The following is an 18,646-nucleotide window of genomic DNA, read 5'->3' as shown; positions in this document are numbered from 1 at the left end:
AGCTGGAAATAAGATTTACATCCGTCATCATTCATTGCAGGTGCCAGGCTCCTCCTTCTCATTTCAACACAACAAAAGAAATGTGACATTTAGAGGAGGGGGGAAATTACAACTCTCTACTGTATAAAAATGTACAGTGGCTTTATTGACATACATTCCATAGGTTAAACAGCTGCAAAATAGGAGGCACACCCAGTATTGCACTTCATTAAAAGTTCTGGCTCAAAACATAACCCAGAATATCAAACAAAACTGAAGTGAAGAGTAGCAACTTCGTAATACAGCTATTTTGAATAGTATCGTTATATACAAGATTAGATAAATCGTACACTATATTCTGCCCAAATATTATTTTAACAGTCTTTTTCCACCGACTTTTTTTTTGTCCGTTTATCAATGATGCACTTGACAGTGGAGAATACTGTACAAGATTACGAAAAAAGGTTTACATACAACATTTTAAATTTATAGTTAGGAAGCTGGAAATAGGGCCTGTTCCTTTTTTTATACTTACGCTGATCCACAGTTGCCTTTAAGCAAATTAATTTTCAATGTTTAATCTTGTACTGTTACACTTCTGAAGGTGTGCAACGTCTATAGAAGCCGAGGGAATACAACGGCCGCATGCAAACACGTCACAAGTTATTTTCTTTTTTTTTAATCTTCTTTTTTAAATTATATTGTTCTTTTTTTCCCCACATTCAGGTCACTCTGAATCCAAAAGGAGCCAAGTGCATCTTTGCAGCAGGGCCGGGTTACTGATGTAGGTAGAAGAGCAGACCTGAGGACTCTTGGCGTAGAGCAGAAACCTGGTCCAGTGTCCAGGAGACTTGACAAAGCAAGAGCCAAGCTTCACGGCTGAGCTTCTGCAGCTGCAGCCAGAGATCACAGTAGAAAACTGGTTTTCAGTAAAGGTCTCATGTTGTTTAGAAGGTGTGGGCATTCCTACACACTCCACAGCCCAAGGCAAACTCCTCCCCTGTTGGTGGGTGAACCACATGCAAAGGGCACTCAGTACCTTCCAGCTGCTTCCCTTTAGGTCCTGTAACAGAAAAGGAAAAGAAGTTCAGCCAGGTTTTTGGTATTTGCAAACTGTCATTTTTAAATGGAATAATAAATGCCATTCGAGGATCAAGCTGATTTGTCTTACTTTTAGCAAGGTTTGTGTGTGAATAATTTAAGATTTACCAGAAGATTTAAGTCACTTGAATCATTAAGTACCTGCAGGACAGTGGGGTAGTTCCTCCTTAGGGACACTGGTCATCCTCTGGAAGTCATCGTGGCAGGCGTTGCAGAAATGTGTGGTGCCAAAGCAGAAGAAAACAGCCACAGAGCAGCAGTACCGACATTTGTACTCCAGGAAGTCTGTGCCATGCTTGGAGCACATCTGGTGATAGTAAAAATAAAACATCAATGGTAGGATCATATATCTGTTTTATGAGCACATATGAGCACCGTTTTAAAGTAGTTCAGCATTTTGCCTGCACAGATTTTAAAAACAAGACCAAGACATATTCATGAGTGAGCTGCAGGTGTACTCGTCAGCGATTTTGTAACTTTTGGACAGTGCATTAGCTGTTACGCATTTCCAGTCTTTGTGCCAAGTAAAGCAAATTGCCATCCAGCTTCATTCTCAGTAATATGAATCGTATAAATAAGTGCGTTTCCGTAAAATTTAATTTATTGGTTGTTGTATAACTGGGATCTTCACAGGAATCATATGCTGACCTGTGCTCTTGAGACATCTGAGCATGCTCCACAAATAAGCTCCCTGGGGTCGTAGTCGTCTCCCTGTCCTGCCTCTGCATCACAGCGAGCTTCTCCACCAAAGTACGCCTGGTTTCAGAGGAGACATTGTTAATTCTCTACACCTCAACAATATTTATATTAAAATAGTTTGTAAAGTACCTTCTTGCACTTGTAGCAGACATAGTATGCATATCGGTTCATGGCAAAGCCTGCAGGGTCATTGTGGAATCGAGCTCCTGGTGTAGTTATTGCCTCACTCTTATGCAGACCCTCATACTCCAGCCTCATCAGAGCCTTTCTTCTCACATCCTCATAGAGCTCTTTGATAGGATCGAGTAGGTCCTTGATCACCGAGTGGTTAATTTTGTTCTGGAAGCAAAACAGTGACACAAACAAACCGCTCCATGTTCATTGAGAAAGTTCTGCTGAGGCACTGTTTGTGACAAAGACGACTGTGAACAAAGAGGTGTAAGATGATGTATCACAGTAATCTGAGGCTTTTCTGTAAAGCATTCCGAGCCCAGTTCACTTTTAAGGTGTGGTTTTAAACCCTTTAGTTGCTAAATCTGTCTCTTCAGTCAAACAGGCTCAGGTAACATCTCACCTTACAGATTGGACACAACATGAAGCCAAACGTGATTCTGGGCCCCAACCAACGATTTTCAAGAACACGACGAGTGCACTGAAGGTGGAACACATGAGTGCAGTCCAGCTGGAGACAGGAGAAAGAGTGAAATTTTAAATAAGGGGACATTTTAATCCAGGAATGAAAACCTTGTCCCTGACGGAGAGTCATAATTAGAGCTACCTGTACAGCAGGAGCAGCAGAGAGGGCTTCAGTAAAGCAGATCATGCACATGTCATCGGCATCCTGTTTCAGACAGCCGGTGCTCTTGTCGCAGCCATGCAGACATGGCAGGCAGGACTCCTCGTTCTTAACTCCTCCACAGGGATGGCCACAAGTATGAGTCTTACTGCATGCTAGTTTGGCATACTCCTAGCAAAGAACACAGAAGACAAAACGGTAGGGCTTACACACTAGCTCTTGTTTGGTCTTTCATTTCCATATTATAAGATACACTTGACTATCTATACATTGACCACTATGTTTCTTTAATAGGTATTTGTTCATCTGTGGGTTCACATGACCTCATGAAGCATACATAATGCTCACCACAGACTTGGATTTGAGGCAAAGTCTCAAAAGACCACTCCTTTGAGACTTTGCCACAAATCCAAGTCTGTGGTGAGCATTCTTCAGCTCCATCATGTGTGAGTCATACTCATGTTGTTAATTATTATAGATATTCTCAAACAATCTTCCCACTCAGCATTCCAAACTAAAATGTCATGCTTTGAGGAAAAAGCCTCACTTTAACAATAAAATCTCATGCACATTTTGACTTGGCAAGTTCTTTCTATTACAATTCTAATTAATCAATTAATGAAAATATAACTGCAATTCCACCTGAATCCACCTGTACTTGATGAAGAAACAGATTTTGGATTAAATAGAAGTAAAACAAATTAAGTTTGTCACTGTTTTTGTGCACATGTTCATGGGGTGTGCCATTTAAATTCATAAATAACAGCAAACATCTAAAAAAAAAAACCTATGTACATATATATACACACACATATAAATATATATACAGTATATATACATACATATACACACACAAAAAGACTAGCAGCAGATGATGACTAGATGTGACATACCTGGCAGTCTGGGTCTGAGCACACACTTCCCACTGCAGACAACTCTGTGCCATTCCTCGTACCACAGAACCTGCAGGCATCTGAGCTGCTGGATGCCGGTTTACCTACATTAAAACCATTTAGAAACATTAAGATTCATCAGACCAGGTTTACATGTGCTGAGGAAATTCTAAACAAACATATTTTTTTTTTTTATAAAACTGGTCAATTTAAGCATGCTTTTCAATAACATACTACCAACACCAAGTAGCGACATAGAGAGATACCGTTATGCCCTGTTCCTATGTTACCTGTGTGCTCTCTGAACTCCACCATTGCCTTCATAGTCTTTGAGTCAGCCAGAGCCATGAGCCAGAAGAGTTTGGTCCTCCCACAGCCTTCATGGAGATCCACTTTTATGGCCTCCTCTTCTTCCTTGAACACCTGGAAGCAGCCAAGTAAACAAGTCTAAAACCAGGCCAATCTATAATGCACATTCCTTCATCTCATCTATTATAGTGTAAATACTGTATGTTTGATTAGGTGACCATCCTGAACTAACCTGTCTCTGGTGGGAGCGTGTGCGTCTGTGCAGGTGGAGGAATCGGTCACAGTCGGTGCAAAGGTTGCCACACATGTTACACAGTATAATGGCCGCCGTCTCACCATCGTCATGGTTGTCACACATGGGCTGTGGATGGAAGCAGAAGATCATAATTGATTATTATTTTTGACTGTGTTTAAATTGTTTTTTTAGGTTGTAACACTTGGCCGTTTATATCACTCTCACCATCTGCTTCTGCTGTCCATCTTTGCCCATCCAGCGACCAGAGGACAGCCTGTCTACATGGTCCTGGTCGAGCACGCACAGTGATGCTAAGGCCAACCACAGCTGTGGGGAAGAAGATGGAATTATATGGTTTCTTAATGTTCCGTATTTTTTAAACAAAAATAAACCTCAATATATTTAAATAGACATTCATACCCTTGTGGTTGCGATGCAGCGTACAGGTGACCGATGCTCCTCCTCCATTTTAGTAAGTGCTATAATGGTCTCTGCTATTGCATTTTTGGTGACTCTAGACCAAGCGTCTGACAGGTGACCCTAAGAACAGAACATGACTCTCTTCAAAATACTTTTTTATCACAAAACACAATGAAGGTACAGACAGTTAAAATGTGAGGTTGATAACAACATCGGGAAACCTACAGCTGCCATGTCTTTGACCAGCTTTATGATTATCTCTGCAATCTGAGGAGGGGTGGAGCCTTTCATCCACCAGTGGCTCTCCCCTCTGCGGATGTAACTGGAAAAGGAAGGAAAAACATGCATAACATTTATGCAAAAACAAATGCTTTTTGCCACAAACTTAGTGAATTTGTTTTGTCATGACTCAACCAAAACTCACCTGGAGTTGAAGATCATGGGCAGTGTGACAGTGGTGACCCCTTTTCCAGCAGCCATGCCAGCTGTGCCAGAGATGGTGGTGCCTTTGGCTTTCAGCTGTACAGTGAGGGCTTTTGCGATGCAGCCCAGGAACATGTCCAAGATGCCAAGTTTGGTCCAGTCACCCTTCTCTGTGGAATGGATGATGTCGCTGATATCTGCTGGTGGCAGAGCCTTCACCCCGATGATGCTGGCAAGTCGCACTGGTGTGACCTCTGGAAGGACGCGTCTAAGCAAAGATGTCACCTGAGAAGATCAGACAACAAACAGAAATTGTTAAAACAACCAGAAAACAATGAGTCTGGACCTTTGTCATATTTACAAGTGGACACCATACTTGATATGCTCCATAACAACAGATGTTTTTTGTCTCCCTAAAATGTATCACAGCTATAAAACATTGTTATTAGTTGTCTATACAAACTAATTCCAACTTAAATATCACTGAAAACAGTAAATAACTTGTTTTTTAAGCATTAGGGGTATTTGAGCATTTACAGTACTGCAATACAATGGACATTACTGCTGACATTATCAAGCTATTCCACTAGTTGACATTTGGTGGCAGTAGTATGCCAAGACCCACATTAATGGGCCTGAGAACATAGATAAAACTGCCATTCATAATTTTGATGTGAGACAGTAAATGTGAACATTAATTTGACAATTTACAAGAAAACTCCACAGGGTATGCTTAAACATGATCAGCCCTAAGCTGCGTGTGTACATGTTGTTGCCCACCTGTCTCTGTACACGTGGAGAAGCTGTGTGCAGCAGAGAAAACAGGTCTTGCATGAGTGTAAGCTGCTGAGCGAGGTACTGGCGGCCCACATTGGAGCCACTAAGAGCCAGGACCATGGACAGGAGCTCAAAGCAGTAGGCGTCTGAGGAGGCGTCATCATCACTGGGCTGAGAGTTAGCGTTTTCTTTGCTGGATATGGCATGCTCCCACTCCTCCCTCACACGCGTGGCTTCCATACGAATGGCCTGGACGATGTGGGCACACACCTGGAGTACACACATCTTAGGTTAGAGGTCTGAGATTGTAAGTGTGATTGTTGAATGATTAGAAGAACTGATTATTTACCTGTTTTTGCAAGTTGGTCAGTTTGCTCCTGCTGAAAATTATTCCCACCATGTGCTCTTTGAGGTCTGCATCAGATGGCGCCTATTCATAAAAATAGGAGAAGAGTACAGTTAGATTAAAATGAACTACATGCAGTATGCAAGTTGACCAGGTCAGTTTAACTATTGGATTGTAGACCTTGTCTTCCCCTTCTGGTGATGAAAGCAGGTTCTTCTCCTCCTGTTCTGGAGTTGGTTCTGCATCTCCACAGATTAGCTTCCCAAAGACCTAATGTAAACAATGAAGATGCATTAGCCAAGTTTTAGGAACTTCAGCAATTTAAAAACAAATGTATGGTTGAGACAGATGATTGTAGCTGAAGCAGTTGAGAGACAGACCTGTGAGGTGATGAGGCGGAAAACCCGGAGGGTCTCAGCCTCACAGTTCTTCTGTTGGGCCATGCTGGCTGAGATCTGCCCAGGAATCTTGATGCTCTCACCCTCTTTCCAACCGAGCACCTTCACCTGACGGACTCTCAAGGTGTTTTCTGGACCCTTCAGTTCCACCTTGATCACATGATGATCTCCTCCAGGGAGCTCACTTGTTACCCAGCCCATGTGACGAGAATCAAGGTCAGCCTGGGATGAAAAAGCATGGTGAACTTAAAACAGACTCTTTAACTGTATGGAATTTATACTTTGTTTTCAATGAATCTACTGTAAAAACCAGAAGCAGTACACACCTGTTTGATTCTGCAGAGGTCCTCTATTGCTTTTCCACATAGGAATGTAACTGATGTGACTTTGTTCTATGGTGGTAAGAATAAACATAAGAAAATTAATATATTCACACATACATACATATACGTATACATATATACATATGCACACACACACATATATATATACATATATACATATATAGATATACACATCAATTTCTTCATTTCTACTGTGACCACAAATTTCAATCTTCCGTTAAACACATCCCAATGCCTCACCCCAATGTCTCTGGAGTTGTCTACATGTACAGACACGTTGGAGGCATTTATGCCTTTCACACAGCTGATGGTGATGCTCTTGGTTTTGTTCTTGTCCTCATCTCCAGATTCCCAGAAGGTTTCTGTGGAGCCATCCGTCAGGCTGCCAATCATGGCAGGACGACTGGACGTCTTAATATCAACTACACTGGTTAAATCCTTCAGACAGGTCACCAGGCAAAGATCCTATCATCACAAAGACAAACAGGTCAACACAGAAAATCACTGGCAGTCTGATCTGTTTCGATCTGTTGTACAATTGAGTAAACGGTTAAGAATGTGGTTGTTGTCTTGCCTGGCTCATTGCTTCGTAGCCTGACTGCACACTGATGTTAAAGCTCTCCTCACTGTCTCCATCATCTGACTTGGACAAAATATTGTTGATGTGATGGAAAACGTTGCTCTGGTGGAGAAACTGGTGGTCCGACTGCTTAAACTTGAGACTCCAACACCTATAAAAACAAGTAATGTATATCTGAATTGCTACAAATCACAAATGAAATACAAAACTGGGAAAAAAATACAATAACCCTATTAAAGTGTCATATTTCATGCTAAACGTGTTACCTAAGTGCCATCTGCTGAAGTGAGCTGCCACTAGGAAGTGACATCATGAGGTCAGAAATGGTCTGCAGGAGGCGGTGGAAAGTGTGAGGGAGAGGATGAGCCGCCTCCCCAGCAATAACAATATCCGACAGAGGGTGTTCACAGACGCCAAGGTCTCTTTCCTGGGGAACAGAGCAGAAATTCATAATCAGAACCTGCAGAACAAAGCAATCACACTTTTCTACTATACCATTCAATACCTGTTCCACAATTTCTTTGTTCCCCTTGTTCTCATCATCTTCCTCATCCTCTGGTTCAAAGGGTGACGGGGTGAGCGATGCTACAAAATGCCAGAGGATGTCGTGTAGTGATGTAGTCTGGATTACGTTGCACAGTAGCCAATTGAAAGCCTGTCAGAGTAAATCACACCAGTTGGTCTTATGGTTACATAGATACGATACTTGAGTAAAATTAAAATGCTAATGTAGTACATAAACATAACTGATTCCTTCATAAAATACAGCCAAGTAATTGCCTATAACCCTGAGCCACAGTTGAACAATAAATAGTAATTAAACCATAGTTAAGCTCAGACTGAGACAGATATTGCCACCCTGATAGTTGTACCTCCATGGCAAACACTCTACAGGCGGACTTTCTCAGTGCATGCTTCATGGCCACCTCCAGGCCTTCCAGGTCATGGTGTTGGATAACAAAAGCCAAGACAGGCCACTGGAAGTTCCTCTCCCCTTTACTGAGGGAGCCGTGTGCCGAGATGAGCCGAGAGAGCTCTGGAGACGGGTGTCTCAACAAGGAAGAGCCCACTTCTGAGTGATAAGCAGAGAACGTGAATGTAGCTAATAACAATGTATCTCATTTAATCCTCAGAGTCACTTCTTAAAGGCTGCGTGTAATTACCTGCATCGCCACTATGGACCCTGCGTCTGGGCACAGCTTTGATTCGGGCTGGAGAGGGCGAGTGCTGCTTGTCATACTCGGAGGCAACGACTGAGTAAGACCTTTGAAACACTGTGCGCTTAGTCGTGTCGCTGTCTGTGATTGGACTGGTCTCCAGACTAATAGAGAGCCAATAAAGACAAACACAAAGAACTACTGTTAAACCTCAAAATAAATTGCTAAGAAAATATCAAATATCAAGTATTTTACCAATTATATAAACAAAATGCAACCTTATATCAGCTCATGGTAGTGCTATGAGAAAATTGTTATGTATTGACAGAATTGTAAAGTTACCCACAGTAACGAAGAATATGTCAGAGTAGGAAGTAGTAAGAATAAGAGGTTTCACCTAGGAGGCATTGATTTCATGTTGCTTTCTGGTTCCTCAAACACATTGGGGCAGGCATCAGGGGTGACTGAAATGTATGGCGCAGGAACAGAAGTGGAGCGCAAATACCTCATCTCATCTTGGAAGAGGTTATCATCTTGGTATGCCCCAAAGTTCTCTGTGTGTTGTCTGTGAAATGGAAAGAGACTGACTCAAACTTCACTACACTACACTATCATTATATACGAGTGTTATAATCATATCATATCTTTAAAATGTGGCTATTATTCACATACCTAGCTAGTGTCTGCAGGTAGAGGCAGCCCATTTTATTGGGGAGTTCATCCGAAATGCCTTCCTTGAGGCTGGGGAGCAGCTGGGAATGCAGGGGCCGGGGAGGGTGGTGGCACAGCATGCTGGGCTCAGCAGCACTGCTGAGGGACAGCAGGAACAAAGCATTTGCTCTGATCACCTGGTGGGCCTCCATTGTGGGAAGGGCTCTTGGTGTCTTCACTTGAAGGGGTTTCTTCCTTGACTGCTTTACCTAGCAAAGACCATACAGATTAAGTTTGATTCAAAGTGTTTTAGTTAAAGAGGGGGAAGAGATTAAAATGCAGCAGAAGTACCTTTTCCCTGGCAGCAGTCTGCTTTTCTCTTAGATATTTTTCCCGACAGCGATCACAGACCAGGTACCAGGTGCTGCCTCCTATGCCTCCGTCGCCACAGTTCCCAGCCCAACCACCACAGAAATGGCCAATACTGTTGTAGCCCTGGCCTCCAGCATAGCGTCCACACCCTGTCAAAATACAAGGTGCAGATGTGACCAGAACTAAAGTGAAAAAAGTTACCCATGTTTAAGCAGAATTATAAATAGCCGAACAAAGACTTGCACACTCGTACCTGGGTGAGCTTGTCTCATATGGTAGGTGACAGGATATGGGTGAGATTCCCCGCACAGCTCACAGATAGTGTCTTTTTCAGGTCCACCCATGGCAAGCTGTGCCATCTCTCCAAACAGATTCCCTCTTGGACGCACCTCTGCCTTCTCCCTTTTCTTCTTCTCCTTCTTTGCCTTCTTACTGTCTTTCTCATGTTCCTTCTTCTTTAAGATGGCACTGGACCCTGGGCTGGGGAAGATCATGTTCTGAGTTGCTGCCTTGATGGTGGCCATTGATATGTCCTCCCAAAAGGCCACCAAATGCTGTAATGTTAATGGTAGGATTGATTTTGCCCTCATAGAAGGATTAGAAGTCATCTCATAGGAAATGCCGTCTCCTTTGCCATCTTCACACTTCTCTGGCAATGGGGGTTCCTTCAACATGGACAGCACCTTGTTTTTGTTGATGCTGCCCATTTTAGAGATGTCTGGACCATGTGGAGCAATATTAAACATGTTAAGTGCAGAGGAAATCTCCAAAGAGTGCCGGTTCTTTAACTTACTCTCCTTCTCCTCAGCACCCTGTCCTCCCAAGGAATTGCGTATCGGGGCGTGCTCTTTGGTCAAGTCTGGGTTGAACTTCAGGAAGGACGAGCAGGCCATGGCATCATGGACGATACCTTCATGCCAAAGGAATGCTGCAAAAACCGCTCGCGCACACTCTGCCACAGAGGGTGACATGGCCTGTTTGACAGGCTCTGTGACCTTTGATGTACTCTCACCTTTAAAGAGGGGCCCAGATTTGTCCTTCTTTGAGCGTGTGTGTCGACTGGAGGTTTTGCGACTAACTTTAGGTGAAGAGCGACTCTCTAATTCATCTTTCACAGGAGCTTTGCCGATGCTAAAGTGCACCTTACATGAGTCTTCATCAGCATTGTGGACCTCTGCATTCTCATCATTGCCGTCCTCAGAGAGGAGAGCAGTAGAGGTGCATACTTCCACTACTTCACTATGAAGGTTCTCTTGAGTTACATGAGGAGAAGGAACACGGTTCTCTGCATTGTTGATTACGCCTTGATTTGGATCTTTAGGGGACAGTTTTGGTTTAGGGGAGGTAGATCGGCCTCTAAGTGGCTCTGTAAGTGGAATCTTCTTCTTTCTGAGTGTGTCTGGGTCCAAAGTGTAAGAATCTGACTTGGATCTCTCTCTGGGAGGGTCAAATCGGGCTTTGGAGGAGGGACTAACTTTTGGTGGAAGGTTCTTGTCATGGTGGGGTGAAGAGGAGTGCTGGGAGGTGGTGTTGGAGGGACTCAGCCTGCCTGAGGAGGACACACCTTTTTGTTTGGGAGAAGAGGAGCGAGAGCCAGGGTTTGGAGACTCAGCTCTAAGTCCCGAAGTTCTACCATCTGCCTTCAGAGCTTGCAAAGTATTGTGATTGGGCGAATGAGAGCGACTGTGAGAGTCAGACCTCAGTTTGGCTGTATCTGACCGTAGGATGAGCGCTTCACTGGCTGAGAGTCCACCCTCCCCAGTCTTGCTCCTGCTCTGTTCGACTGAGCGGCTTCCCCGACTTTCCTGTTTGGATGAGCGATTTTCCTGACGATGTTTTGAGGATGGGGACATCGGCCGTGCACCAGACATCAGGCTCCCCCTGTCACCTTAGAATTAAAAATCCAAACTGTTACGCCACCAACAATCACAGCATTACTGGAAATAGTTTAACTGTTAACTTTAACTGTAGATAAAACAATCATCGTGAAAAACGAATGTTAAAAAGATATGGTAAGATGAAAAGAAGGGCAGAAAGATAGAGACGTCCTCAAAATGAAAGATGTTAAACCTTGGAAAGAAAACAAAAACAAGTAATGACAGTTGCTTTGTATGTAGCCAAATAAATTCTGATATGGATGAACTAGTGGACCATAGAGAAATGCAAGATGGATTCCAGCCCAGTTCTAGGACCTTTCCAACTAATACTGGATCAAGCCTTGGTCTTGACCAGAAAAACAGCAGTTAGAGTAGTAATGTACTAAAATTGTCTGAAAGTCAATCAGGATTCAAAACTAGCTTGTTGGCCCAAATGTCATTTTTCACTAGTTCAATGCACTGGACATTATCATTTCCAACAGAAGCAGCTGTGAGTTTTCAGGAGCTCCTACCCACCCTTCAGTTTAGTCTGAAGGTGGCATGCATGATGTAATTACCCACCCTTTTGCCTCAGAGCAAGAGATGAGAGAGCAGTGCCATGCCCAGCCACAGACACACTGCTTTTTTGCGCGCGCTCACGAGAAGCAAGGCTGCGAGATGAACCATCTACAGCGAAAAACAGTGGGGCAGGTAAACAAACAAGCCATGGAATGCAAGGCCACCACAGACAGAAAGAAAGAAAGCACAAATAAGCAATGAGGTCAAGTCAAGAAGGTGACATAGAGAGAAGCATAAGGACAACATGTTAAATGTTTCGGAGCAATTATAAATCAATAAGTAGAGAAAATGAGAGACGTGAAGAGAGAATACTTAAAGGTCGGGCGGGAGATCATTTTCTGGAGCATTTTTTAATCCTCTTCACACCCTGATTGTAACCAATTAATTAATACATTGTCACAAAAATGAAAAACGGAGCTGTGGAACGGAGAGGCCTGTAAAAACACCATCTAACCATATTGGATACCGAAAGAAATAATTGGATTGTGATGCATCAATCAAACTGCCATCTTATACTCCCTCCCCCCTGCATGTATCCCTCTGTATTTATTGCTCAGACAACAACACCAGAGCTTAAGCTAGCTTGCTAAAAATTCAATGAGACAGTTGCAGAAACGTTATGCCAGAAAAGGAGCCAACAACAGGTGTTGGTCCTTTGTTTTTGGGAAAGCCACTGCCAAGAAAAAGGTTGATCAGAGTGATCCTAGACCAGAGTGAACATTGGTGCTGCTTTTGAACAATGGCGACAACTGAAAGCCCAGAAAGGGTTGCCAAGTGATGACATGGTGGCCCTGTTTCTAGTGGACAGGTAGGTTCACTTTGTGGTCTTTTGAGAGTATGTGTTGTTTTTCAGCATCCTGTTGTCATTTGAAAAAGTATCAGAAAAAAGTAAGCGTCACCAAATGTACCGATGCTGCACAGTGCTCGTGAATCCGTGTTCATCGAGTGTTCCTGGGTGTTGGAGGCGTAGCTTCAGAGGGAAGTCTGAAGAAAGGGGCTTGGACTTTTGAATTCAAAATGTAGCCTGCTCTAACAGTTTTTCCAGGATCTCCAACCCCATCTTTAAAGGTGAAAAACGAAAATTGCTAAAACCTGAGAGGTGTCATGGAGAGAAAAAACTAATTGAACGTGCCATTTCTCTTGATTGATTACGATACAGTATTTTGTCTCGTCTCGTCTCTCGTCATGTTTTTTTCTGTGACACGTCCATGGGAAGTAGAACTATGTGAGTAAAAACTAACAACAAACTTTCAAATGAATTTAGAAGATCGACAGAAAGAGAGAAAGCAGATTTGAAAAGGCTGTTGCTTTTTAATTTCTTATAAACTGCGATATTATTTTAGAGAGACTAAATAAAGAACTTCTGTTATATGCAACATCTGTATTAGAAAGTGATTCTTGACCAATAACCAACTTTTTCATTGTTTTATCCATGCAGTGAAGCCCTGGGCTGGTTGAGATGAGAAATGAAATAAGGTTTCAATTAAAGATGATCCAAAGTGAAAGAAGCAACAAAAGAAACAAATGCAGCTCAGACTTACTTCTCCAGCAAGTGGCAAAAATATTATGTTCAACAAGGTGTTAGGTCTAAAATTAATGCTGCAAATCTTGTTCTCAAAACAGAAGTGACAATCACTTATAATGCACTTTTAAGACATTGTCACTATACTTGTTCTTTTTAGAAACAAGATTTAAACACTGAATAATAGACACATTGCCTTGTTGTGGATATTTCTGCATTGTAGAACATATCCCTAATGCACTCCCCAGAAAAAAAAACACAAAATTAAGAGAAAAAACGTAACAACAAAGGCTGTGAAGCAAAAGGAGCAACACCTTTGCAAGCGAGTGCTGTCAGAGAGCAGGACAGACTTACTCAGAAGCTGTGGTTGTGGCTGAGACAGTTGGGAGGGGGACTGTCCAAACACAAATGGGCTGTGGACAAGGGAGGAAGAGGAGGAGGAGGAGGGAGGTTGGGCGGCTTGCTCAAATACGGAGGAAGAGGGAGCTGCTGAGAGGAAAGGCCCAGACTGAATGGAATTCAGTATGGCACTCAACCGGTCACCTGCAAACATGGAGACAGAGGAAGGGGGAAAAACTACAGCTTATACTATGGTCTGAGGTTTCCAAAGGGGGTGACGGTCATTCACTGTTCATTTTCAGTCATCCAGTCTTCTGTCACGAGCACAGTAGATGTGTAGAATGGGAGGAACTATTATGGGGATTCAGGGTCCTGGAAGTTTAAGTTGTGCTCATTTTCTACACTGACAACATTAAGCAAGTGGCCTTAAGGGTATGGAACTCTGCTGGACTAAGTGCCAGAAGAAGGGTGGTTGAGCAGCTCGATCAGGAAAGCCCTGCTTCTTTGATTAAACAGCCAAGAATATGGGAATATGGGAATATGGGAATTTGTGTGAAGATGAAAAACTAAAATAGAAATGATTGAACGGAGATTCTGATGGAGGATCCGAGCAAAAAGCAAAGTACACTTTTGATTGCACCAATACTGTTTTTCAGCCTTTTCGGTTTCTTGGAGAATTTTAGATGATCCAGCCATGACTTGAATGGATTGTATTCCCATTTAAAGTAGCAAAACACTCCAGCTCTCATTGGACCTTTTGAAAAGAGTGACTTTCTCTCGAAGTTTTAAGTTCAACAATCACTCTTTGACATACAGAAAGCTGCATGACCGTATCAGAAGATCAGAAGATGTGCAGGGAAAAACATGTAATTTTCCACAAGGATGACGCTGCATCAACTGCTTCACCATTCTAAACCTCTCATCATTTATCATTATGGATTTATACTTTTGACAATAAGATTGCCTCTGCAACTTGCTCAAAGAAATTTGTCACAGGGTGCTGAGTAGAACTGGCAGGAGGGGTTGCTATCCAGGATAGGAGTTTTTGCATGACCGAAGCATCTACAATGGAAGTGGATCCTGATGGACAAGGCAAATGTTCTTTACCCATTTCACACATTTACAACTTGGTGCAAATCGTCCACCATTGAACAACCAAGGCAGAATAACAACCACAAAGAATGTGAGGTTGATTGCTACTTGGATGCTCAAACCAAAGTCACGTCTTAGTCTTTGCTCCTACAAAGTGTAAATCCAACCAGAAAGTAATCTGCACAAGTCACCATTTAGAAAGTTGTGTCCGTGTTAATAGCTGCTCAAAAATAATCTTTCTGGCATCCAATGAAACCAACAGAAATAAACAGCTCTTATATATTTAACATTTTTAGGCAAGTAGAAGACTTGGTAGCATATTAGCACACCGTGTAATGAACATTTGAGGTAAGTTCAAAATATCTTCTTGACTGGTAAAAGCAAGTTTGTGGCTGAACAAAGACACATGTTGTACGTGGTTTAGCGAAAACAGCAGTGTGACAGTATATCTAACCACGATTTTTTAGGTTATCAGGAATAGGAGTATGAACATATTAATCTCCTTTTAAAGCAAAGTGAGGTGAATCGCCATATGAAAAAATAACCCGACACAGGGTCAGCAGTCGGCACAATATTCAGGCTGAAAGATAAACAGACTTGTTTGGAGCAACCTTATCTTTGATAGAGTAACAAAACTGATGACCTCATTCAAGTGATTGTCAGAAATCGTCCATATTTTGAGTGAATGATCAAATGGCTTCTAAGACACTAATTAAAGATAAAATAAAGGGAAAAGCACAGAGACACATCCAGGGTCAATTACCTGCCAATACCCAACTAAACAAAGTCTAGTAGTTGTCCAGATGAGTAGAAGCACACTGACTGGCCCATGCACACATACACAGAATTATGCCTGACATTGCAGAGATGTTAGGCATGAAATAACAATAGCAGCACAAAACAACACAACACAAAAAAGCATGCATAAATAAAAAGACATTAGAGATCAGTGACCAACGACAATGACTGACTCATTTGTCGAGAAGTGAGATAGTGTATGCTAAATAAGGCAGAGAATAATCAACACAATTGGGCAGAGATAAATGAGATTTGAAACTAAAGTGTCACTGAAAATCTTTGACTGGAGGCTGAGGACCTAAAAATATCAAGCATAAATGAGCAGAGTCATAGAATGTGATGAAGTTAAAAGCAAAGTGATATGAAGATTGAGAAGATATTTGCAAAAACTCTAGAAATGCTTGTTGACCCCACCTTTGTTGTTGGAGATGCCGTAATCAAAGCCCTGTGCTCCATTTGAAGTTGCGGCTCTGTTGAAGGCTTGCACAGAAAAAGGGCTTGGTGGTGGAGTCTGGGCCCCATGCTCAAGCAAAGCTTGTTCTGTTGGAGCAAATCAGATTTTATTAACTTATATTAATCAATACTTTGAAGTTCAAATGATTTCCTCCTGTTTTAAATTAATTTGAATTTGTTAGCAATGTTAGAAAGTGAGGTCTGTTTGTGGCTTACCCTCATCATGGCGAAGGTACTGGTTTCCTCCACGGTCTCTGGCCAATGACCAGGCCTCTCCTTCATCACTCTCACAGAACTCCACTACACTGTTCTTGTCCAGCTGAACCCAGGTTCCCTCTGAGTTGACCACCTGATACACAAACCACACTCTTTATCTGAACTCACGCACAAACTGGACACTTGTGTCACATTTAAATACTTGTCTGGCTGCTGTCTATCAAAAAAAAGATGTAGCCATTTTCCCTATCAACCCACATCTATCCATGTCATTACTGCAAAAAAAACATGAAACATCACATGAAACTAGTTTAGTGTATCAGCAGGTAGCGCGGGAATAAGAACAAGATGCAGCTTAAAAAAAAAGGGTAAATACAAAGATGGAAGTATTAGTATCTGCAGGTCTTGCATCCCAGCAAGGCATTTAGTACAGGCTCAAACTTTTGAACAGCATGACACACCACATCAGCCAATGACAGGTCATATCCAAAAGAAAGTAAGCTCCACTCATCATCAGGCCATGGCAATTTGCATAGCGTTTATGAAGTATATTGACAGAATTGTGGAAAGTGCAAGAAAGATACAGTCAAGGCACATAGAAGCTCCAGCATTTTGTGATCAGACTTCCCCAGAGAAGTCTTGAGGCAGCTGAATATGACACCCTGAAACTGCAATGGATTTATAGACAAACTGAAATTAGTAGGTCAGGAAGCACATAAGAATGCTGCAGCCACAGATGTTGATTAGATCCCAACAAGTGGAAAGATAGACCCACCCAAACCAAGAAGCACCTGATATACCCCCTTAGAAAAACAGATTATGTTCTTTACATCCAACATCAGTTTAGGAAAAACAGGGAAGTCTAATTTCTGAGTATGAAGGCCAATCTACTTGCATCAGCTCTAGTACATTACGGGATCTAAACAGACTGATTAATTCAAATCCAGCCACAAAGAAACACATTGCATTATTTGGGGTGAGTGCGTACCTCGCCTATGGCCTTGACCTTGTTGCCAAGAACTAACATTCCAATGGGGATACCCCTAAGGTTTGGGCAGCTTCTGATGTTGTGACCAGAGGGGCCGGTCTTCACTACCTTATAAAGCCCCGGGCCGCCGCCCTGCCCTGCCCTGTTCTGCACCCGAATGGGGGCCTCATGGGAAGGGCAGCTGCTCACCTCCTTAACGTTCTCCTCCGATTGGCCCCTGACCTCCTGCAACAGGCAAGAGCAGGGATTAGAAACAGAGTAACACATCAACAGGTTGCATGTTGCATAAAAGTCGAGGGTCAGGCAACTAAGTCCTGTTTTATTTCTTGTTTTCTAATGAAAAGCCACTGTTAGAAATGTAACAGGGAGTTTCCTGGAATACATTTACTGGATAATTTGGTTGAAGGATGATTATTTGTCATAGCAAGAAAACGCTAATCAAGAGCACCTGCACATGATCTGTCTGATCTGTCAGTTAAATATGAATCTACAGCCAACAGCTGGATATCTTAGCTTAACATGAACAAACGCAAATAGATGGCCTTGTCATGCTTTGTTTGTTTAATCTGTACATTAAAATGAGTATTTTTCTTGGCTGATTGCTGCTCTTGGAGTCACTGTGACAATTTAACAGAAACATAACATTACTTATATTGTCCAGCACATTATCTATGTAAAACCACACTGTCTAGCTTTGCAGAGATCAAACAAATATGACATAACACATTAATCAGTGAGCTGTAGGGCACCACAGACTTATTTTATCACTTTAAGCCAGAGGTGGGCCAGCTGCCTATTATTAATTGTGGTCCGTATGCTGCGATACACTAACCTAAAGCCTTTCATTTCCTGGACAGAGAGCTGTAAGATTCTCCCTATCTAGCAAATTATCAAAAAAATTCCCAAAATGTTGAACTATTCCTTTTATGAGCGTCAATTTCAAATTAGATTGTTATATATATCAAATTTCACCTCGACCCTCGAGAGAATTAAGTCATATTTAAAAGTTGTTTTTTTTTTATATTTAACTGACCGATATACAACAGACAGGATCAAATTAAGTACAAAGTTCACAGTTTCAAACCAGCTAAAGGGAGACATGCTATGACACACAAAGATACGGGACTATGGTTGACAAGCTTTTCAAACAAGACCTCATGCAACAGACTGGATATTAGTATCATCATCCCCATGCAACATGAGACCCTTACACTGTTGCCATCAATAAAATAGTAGTATTCCCTGACATTCAGTGTCACAACTACACACACAACCATGCAACTGTGGTTCGTCCTCATATGCCTGATTAACAGAGTGGAACAA

General features: G+C 42.2%; 1 protein-coding gene across 25 annotated transcripts in view; it reads right to left on the bottom strand.

Moving 5' to 3' along the window:
• Positions 1-124: 124 nt before the first annotated feature.
• The window catches only part of mycbp2 (MYC binding protein 2), a 53,995-nt gene continuing 35,473 nt past the window's right edge, over positions 125-18,646 (bottom strand). For 7 of the 25 annotated variants that reach the window (XM_058622245.1, XM_058622251.1, XM_058622265.1 and 4 more), the window contains 33 exons: positions 17,324-17,548; positions 16,336-16,468; positions 16,081-16,206; positions 13,792-13,980; positions 11,919-12,023; positions 9,734-11,368; positions 9,460-9,629; positions 9,130-9,377; positions 8,856-9,022; positions 8,464-8,634; positions 8,173-8,372; positions 7,806-7,955; positions 7,567-7,727; positions 7,295-7,451; positions 6,961-7,185; positions 6,703-6,768; positions 6,359-6,598; positions 6,159-6,248; positions 5,982-6,062; positions 5,636-5,902; positions 4,857-5,140; positions 4,658-4,754; positions 4,433-4,552; positions 4,238-4,339; positions 4,010-4,138; positions 3,759-3,891; positions 3,469-3,572; positions 2,558-2,746; positions 2,354-2,461; positions 1,909-2,118; positions 1,729-1,836; positions 1,222-1,387; positions 125-1,042 (listed from right to left, as the gene is read on the bottom strand). In XM_058622245.1, coding sequence (XP_058478228.1) covers positions 927-1,042; positions 1,222-1,387; positions 1,729-1,836; positions 1,909-2,118; positions 2,354-2,461; positions 2,558-2,746; positions 3,469-3,572; positions 3,759-3,891; positions 4,010-4,138; positions 4,238-4,339; positions 4,433-4,552; positions 4,658-4,754; positions 4,857-5,140; positions 5,636-5,902; positions 5,982-6,062; positions 6,159-6,248; positions 6,359-6,598; positions 6,703-6,768; positions 6,961-7,185; positions 7,295-7,451; positions 7,567-7,727; positions 7,806-7,955; positions 8,173-8,372; positions 8,464-8,634; positions 8,856-9,022; positions 9,130-9,377; positions 9,460-9,629; positions 9,734-11,368; positions 11,919-12,023; positions 13,792-13,980; positions 16,081-16,206; positions 16,336-16,468; positions 17,324-17,548 — 6,672 coding nt within the window. In that variant the 3' untranslated portion in view covers positions 125-926. Of the gene's footprint in view, positions 1,043-1,221; positions 1,388-1,728; positions 1,837-1,908; positions 2,119-2,353; positions 2,462-2,557; positions 2,747-3,468; positions 3,573-3,758; positions 3,892-4,009; positions 4,139-4,237; positions 4,340-4,432; positions 4,553-4,657; positions 4,755-4,856; positions 5,141-5,635; positions 5,903-5,981; positions 6,063-6,158; positions 6,249-6,358; positions 6,599-6,702; positions 6,769-6,960; positions 7,186-7,294; positions 7,452-7,566; positions 7,728-7,805; positions 7,956-8,172; positions 8,373-8,463; positions 8,635-8,854; positions 9,023-9,129; positions 9,378-9,459; positions 9,630-9,733; positions 11,369-11,918; positions 12,024-13,791; positions 13,981-16,080; positions 16,207-16,335; positions 16,469-17,323; positions 17,549-18,646 lie in introns of all 25 variants that reach the window. The other 18 variants (XM_058622261.1, XM_058622262.1, XM_058622267.1 and 15 more) reach the window with 13 other exon arrangements.

This window comes from Solea solea, chromosome 2 (assembly GCF_958295425.1).
Source record: "Solea solea chromosome 2, fSolSol10.1, whole genome shotgun sequence".
Classification (NCBI taxonomy): Eukaryota; Metazoa; Chordata; class Actinopteri; order Pleuronectiformes; family Soleidae; genus Solea; species Solea solea.
Note: the sequence above shows the minus strand (reverse complement) of the source record. Positions and strands in the feature narration are given on the sequence as shown.